Raw genomic sequence first — 6,591 nt, 5'->3', positions numbered from 1 at the left:
AAAACAATGTTCCCACAACCAAAATGAAATGTTTGGAAAAACATTTTTAGTACCTAAAATTGTTACAGAAAAATGAAGTACCATCATATTTTGAATAATTCAAAATGATGTAAAATAATATTCAGCAAAAAGTAAAGCCTATTTTCAGACATTTCTGCCTCATTCACATGAAAAAATATTTACTGTAATCTACCTCATCAAACAATGAAATAAAAATGTTTACTGGGTTACAGTATAATTTTGCACAATAAAAAGGTGTTTTAAAAACATGAACCATTCACAACCATTATGGCTTGGAATCTTCCTGCTAACAAGACTGCAGATAGAAAAGTATTTAAATACGTTCCTGTATGAGGATTTAAAAGACAAAACAGTCTCCTTCTTAATTGTTATTTTTGTTCCATTGTATTGATTTATTTGCACACACCTCTGATTTTCCTCATGATTTTCTCAGTTTGTCTGCCCACAGCTATACATGAGCCCACAGATGCCCATGGCTGGTTATTGTCGGTGTGTTTGATGAAGGAGAGAGAGTACACCACCCCTCCTCTTCTCAGGGTCATGGTGAGTTTTTTCTCTTGGGCTCGTCAGGAATCAAGCTGATCCAAGATCAGTTGTCCTCATATTAAATGTCTTTGAAGTATGGGGAACCAAATGGAAAAATACTTGTCATTCTTTGTGAAGACTATCCGTAATTTTACATTTGGACCCCGGCGACCTACTGTCAAGAGAAAGAAAAAGCTTGATTGTCCACTTGATTATACTAAAATATGATTGTACTAATATTTTACATCCTATAACTTGGGATAAGGTATAATAAATAATCAGTATAATAGAAGGTATAATAATCAATTTCAGTCATCAACATTGTCACATATGGTGAGATGAGTTTGTGTATATGGGGGCACGGTGGTTTAGTGGTTAGCACATTCGCCTCACACCTCCAGGGTTGGGGGTTCGATTCCCACCTCCGCCTTGTGTGTGGAGTTTGCATGTTCTCCCCGTGCCTCGGGGGTTTCCTCCGGGTACTCCGGTTTCCTCCGGGTACTCCGGTTTCCTCCCCCGGTCCAAAGACATGCATGGTAGGTTGATTGGCATCTCTGGAAAATTGTCCGTAGTTTGTGATTGCGTGAGTGAATGAGAGTGTGTGTGTGTGTGTGTGCCCTGCGAAGGGGTTGGCACTCCAGGGTGTATCCTGCCTTGATGCCCGATGACGCCTGAGATAGGCACAGGCTCCATGTGACCCGAGATAGTTCGGATAAGCGGTAGAAGATGAGTGAGAGTGAGATGAGATTGTGTATATTGTACTGTACTATGTATTTTGTGTAGCTATATAGCACTAACTAGATGCTATTTAAAAAAGTTTAAAAATTAGCCTGAAGTTATAGTGGTGTTTCGTACTTGAACAAATCAGTGTTTGTGAAAGGAACTTTTAAGTGAACGAATCTCGCTCATTTCCATGTACTGACTGGTGTATTTCTTTCACTTATGTCCCACCCATCTAGAATATGTGACTGCTTTGGCAGCTTTCTCCTGCATTTTAAAGTGCGCATTAAAATGTGGGTTGTGAAAGAGCATGTCACTGTTTACGAACTGGTCCTTTTTGTTTGTGATTGAAATACATTTGCAGTATGTGATCAAGATGAACAAATTCTGAATAATGAACGAGGATCTGCTAACTCACTGAGGTCAGCTTGGCTAGTATATTGCTTGGTTTTCAACAAGAAGGGAAAGAAAATGGACCAGGGCATTTGAAGTGTATAGTAGATTAGATTATTTGAAAAGTGTATAGTAAATTAGATTATAGTAGATTAGTGTAAAGGAAATTTATGTGTTGCTCACAGTGTAATCCTCTATACATTAATATTTTTGTTTATCGTGTTTATAATTGGTGGGGGGCACGGTGGCTTAGTGGTTAGCACGTTCGCCTCACACCTCCAGGGTCGGGGTTCGATTCCCGCCTCCACCTTGTGTGTGTGGAGTTTGCATGTTCTCCCCGCGCCTTGGGGGTTTCCTCCGGGTACTCCGGTTTCCTCCCCCGGTCCAAAGACATGCATGGTAGGTTGATTGGCATCTCTGGAAAATTGTCCCTGGTGTGTGATTGCGTGAGTGAATGAGTGTGTGTGTGCCCTGCGATGGGTTGGCACTCTGTCCAGGGTGTATCCTGCCTTGATGCCCGATGACGCCTGAGATAGGCACAGGCTCCCCGTGACCCGAGGTAGTTCGGATAAGCGGTAGAAGATGAATGAATGTTTATAATTGGGTTGTGATGTGATGTTATAAAAGGTCATGAAGTTGATGACTGTTCTAAACACCCTCAATGAATCTGGCTAGTGTAATATTATGTACTGTGCTGCTTTCCTATTACTACATGTGTTCTGAGGAAATACCTTTAACCCGTTTCCATGGAGCTGTAAGAACAGACGGAAGTCAAACTTAGCAGAGAGGACCTGTCAAAAAGAGGTACAGAATGATAAAAGTATTCTGACTACAATCTTATTTAAGAGATGGTAATTCACATATTTGTCCTGATTAGTTGGTAACCCAAAATCCTGCAGTTTAATTTGGCTTATAAATATATATTTTATATATATTTATATATATTTTATATTTAAATCATAATTTCATGATAATAGTTGAATTACCATCATTAATATAATTAAGATGTATAATAAGCTGAACCTGGTGAATTTTTCACCAATCATTTAAATGAGCTCTAATTATGAAAGAAAAAGAGAGTTATATGTTTATAGAATTTTAAGTCCTATAAATCTACTAATACAAGCAAGAACTAAGTTGCTCTGCATAAATAAGCACTACTGTATATGTTGTTTTGTAATTAGCACAGAATTCTAAACTACCTTAGGACCGAATGCAGCCTGGTATTCAGTGCGTTGAGTGGCAGGTCTAAGCTTCCTAAAGTTTGAGGGCGGCCGGGGTGCAGATTTTCTCTGAGAAGTCGAGGAGCAGGCATTTTGTGAAAAACAAAAGTTTTCCTTATAATTTGTTACGCATTCAGTCCTGCTATATGAAAGAGAGATACAACGTTAGAAAAATCGTGTTAATCTTGGGATAAAGTATAAACAAAAACATAGTTTTTGATTTTTATTTTTAAATAATTACCCTGATGCGTCTACACAACCTCTATGAGTTAATATACACTGCACAGTCTCCTGCTGGACCGGCTGCAACACACGTTCTTCAAGAAAAATAAATAAATAAATAACTAAATGAACACAGAATGTAGTAGAAACACATAAAATGTGCTTAGACTGTCCATTAGAACAAAGTTTATACACTTATACACTAAAAAATTGCATCAGAAATTGATTTATACCTGAAATACAGTCATGACTGCAGAAACAATTTGTTAGGTTTTACTGAGATTGTCTCAAACCTTCTAGGCAAGATCTGTACTTTTCGCTTTTGAAAGAAAGTCTTGTAGCATTTATTTAAAATATATAATATTTTTCTAATTATATTTTTACTTTTCCATTTATCTTGGAAACTTAGCAATTTAACAAACTGATAACCTGCCCTCAAATGAGTTTTGTTGAAGGCTGATGTGCCATATTGTAGGACTATAATGACTAGAAGCGAGGAACAAGGCTTTATCTGGCGCTATTTTGCATGTTTCTTTTTTACAAAATCAAATTATACTGCACTTATAAAGATTAAACATGTTTACAGACTAACTGAAATTGTCTAAGGATGTTAGACAAAATAATAAAAAAAATAATAAAAAAATGTTTAAAATGAGTAATAGCGTGAGAGGTACTTTTTCGGGAGCCAATGGGCCGAGCAGGAGCGTGGCGCTTGTTGTGATCCTGAGCATTTCCAAAAGTCTTCCTCTGCAGCACTACACTGGGCTCTAGCTCTTTGTTTTTAACTGTAATATCAGAGAAAAAAAAACCATCAGATAAGATTGTTTCTATTCCTTTTCACCTGTTGTTACGTTTCTCTTCACTATTCTTTACTCAGAGACTTTAATCAAGGATAAAATGCTCAGATTGCGTTACACGACCCTGAACTCAAATTCAGCATGATATGCTTTTATAAACCTGCACAATAATAAACTTGCCCTGAATGGAAAATAGGCAAATATTTAATAAACACATAGAAACATATTCACCTTACAACTTCAATTTATCAGCATGTTAGTAAAAATTTGTTGATTTCTGTATTTGTAGAACCAAAGAATTAGACCTTATGATTCGTTACTATTCACTACGTGTTTATTCGTCTGTATATTATCTACATTGTTTTCTGCTTAGACTTATTTATGTCCTATAACTTTGAAATGAGTCTACTACGTAACGTGACCTTATCTAATTGGTGCCTAAGTTTATATGAATATTGTTTTTACTTAACTGGTCAGAGCAACAGTTTTGATGGTGCTAAATAGCAGAATTTATATGAAGGTTAGAATTTACATACCATCCTGATGAGGGGGTGTCTGTGGAGCCTGGCCTGTCTTGGGTGGCAACAGAAAGGTCCGATTTTCCTGTGAGGGGAAGGTATAAATAGGTATAAAGAGTGAAAAATAATCTGGTCATTTTAAAAAACACAAGGTAATGTGCTACACCAGGGCCATTTCTTGCTATAAGCTGATCATTGGAGCTGGTCGTTGTTACATGGAGTGCTCATTATTATTAAAATAAATACTTTTATACATTTACAATGAAGTAGCAACCATGAAGAGATAAATATATCTAGATCATAACTGAAGTTATATAGTATAGTAGTTGTATAGTATTCTAAGCCCCTGGTCTACTTGTACTAACATGTATTGACAAGTAAGCTGCTCTACATAAAAAGCTTTGCTATTTTCTATAGTTGTAATGAAGCAGAGTTTTAATCTACCTTAGCAATGAATGCAGCCTGGTATTCAGTGTAATCATTCGGGTATATAAAAGGTGTATCAGTTCTGCAATGAAACGTCGAGGCCAAATGTTGTGGCGTTTTCTTCGAAGGACGTGAATTTGTGGGAACCGTGGGCGAAGTAGGACCTCTGCCCCTGGTGAGGTGATCTCCGTCAGCCGCAAGAACTTCTGGATCAATTCCAGACGTGTCATTAGGACCTGAAAATACAATTTCTTATTTAATATCCCTCCCTTGCTGCAGTTCTAAAGATTCGTCCAAATTATGACTCCAGTTTAACTCGGTGGTAAGTGTGTAATGTAAAGAAGTATTCAGAATACTGGGAGAGGTACCTGTAATTATGGTAGGAGGTACAGCAGGACCTCTTCTCATGAGGATGTGCTGTACCTCAACTGTGAGAACTTCTGGAGCACATTCAGAAGTGTTACTAGAAGCTACGTGTGCGTCTCTTTCTCCTGTAAAACCAGAGAAAATCACATTTACATTTTGATATTGTTTATATTCCTTTTTTATCTGCTATTCCTTTAATCACTACTCACAGTGATTTCATTTCAAATCGCTCAGTGTTATTTGGCCAGATGATACATTTTCACAATGATAAACTTGCCCTGAATGGCAACATGCACTGTTATATTAAATACCAGCTGTTCTGTTAGTTATTATTTACACACCAGATGCCACTGAAGGAAACCTCTGAAGAGAACATGTCTGTGGAGAGGATGTTGTAAACCGCACCCGTTTTTTCTGTGAAGAGTAAAGATTATTCAATCATTAGATAATCAACACAGAGTAATCTGCTAAACCAGGGCCATTTCTTGCTTTAAGATGTATTAGTGATTAAGCCACTAGACCACCTGAGGACTAATCATATTAAAAAAAATAGTTATCCAAGACGTGAATACTTTGTGGAAGCCATTCTTTGGGGCGAAATTAAGAGAGATCATTTCTCACAGGCTATCAGGCTAATTATGCTAGTTAGCCTAACCGCCGGATTAGCCTAATTTAGCCTAATGAGCCTGATAGCCGGATTATTTGACAGTTTCCATAGTTATAGTTTATAAACATATTCGGTGCTATACATCTAAACGTATTTACCTTGACTGTCTTGAAAGTCTCCATCTTCTTTAACGCTATACTTCTGATAAAACATTTAGTCTGTATTCTGCTTGAATACAGACTGTCAACAACAAGACATTCTGTTCTAATCAAACAAATGGACTTTCGATCAAATGGATTCTCGAACAATAGATGATTCTCGAACAACCGACGATAATAAAAAACAAATTTCTTGCCAAAACGTCCTTCGCTCTTTAGAGTAATGCGTAACACTTTTTTTTTTTGAGATATACAACAGGAACAATCCCACATGATGTGCAGAAAAGTGTGCTTGTATACAGCCATTTTTTTTTTTACCATAATGGAGGATATATTTCTAAAGACCTGCAGCCCAAACCACAAGAGCTACAAACCTTGGCCAATAAATTCCTCCCTCTTTCTAATCTACTCAGACAAGACAAATGAGCCTGATCAGCCTAATGGTGGCGATATACCACAACATACCGGTCCATATTATATATAACAGGCTTAATCTTAGACTCCTTGGTTAATTCACTCAACTCAGTCATAATAGTAATCCCCCTTTAATTCTTCCTAAGTTTTATGCGTATCTATTTACAAACACACACACACAGATTTTCACATTGTGTAGGA

At 37.1% G+C, this 6,591-nt stretch overlaps 1 protein-coding gene across 1 annotated transcript; it reads right to left on the bottom strand.

Moving 5' to 3' along the window:
• Positions 1-492: 492 nt before the first annotated feature.
• On the bottom strand, positions 493-6,058 carry LOC132860502 (uncharacterized). Its single transcript, XM_060891742.1, has 10 exons — positions 5,977-6,058; positions 5,553-5,625; positions 5,214-5,336; positions 4,864-5,081; positions 4,438-4,504; positions 3,779-3,889; positions 3,124-3,199; positions 2,862-3,024; positions 2,391-2,450; positions 493-721 (listed from the first exon to the last, which is right to left on the bottom strand). The coding sequence occupies exons 1-10, from the start codon at positions 5,998-6,000 to the stop codon at positions 719-721; spliced, it is 918 nt and encodes a 305-aa protein (XP_060747725.1). The 5' UTR covers positions 6,001-6,058; the 3' UTR covers positions 493-718.
• Between the last annotated feature and the right edge of the window lie 533 nt (positions 6,059-6,591).

The sequence above is a fragment of the Tachysurus vachellii genome, chromosome 17 (assembly GCF_030014155.1).
Source record: "Tachysurus vachellii isolate PV-2020 chromosome 17, HZAU_Pvac_v1, whole genome shotgun sequence".
Taxonomy (NCBI): domain Eukaryota; kingdom Metazoa; phylum Chordata; class Actinopteri; order Siluriformes; family Bagridae; genus Tachysurus; species Tachysurus vachellii.
This window is presented reverse-complemented; position numbering and strand designations above follow the sequence as displayed.

Excerpts from the sequence above, each read along its gene's own strand:
- LOC132860502 (XM_060891742.1), bottom strand. The coding sequence starts at position 6,000 with ATGGAGACTTTCAAGACAGTCAAG. Across the intron at positions 3,200-3,778 it reads GCCCATTGGCTCCCGAAAAA|AACGTGTGTTGCAGCCGGTC; the intron begins GTACCTCTCACG and ends TTTTTCTTGAAG. Across the intron at positions 3,025-3,123 it reads GGTTGTGTAGACGCATCAGG|CAGGACTGAATGCGTAACAA; the intron begins GTAATTATTTAA and ends TCTTTCATATAG.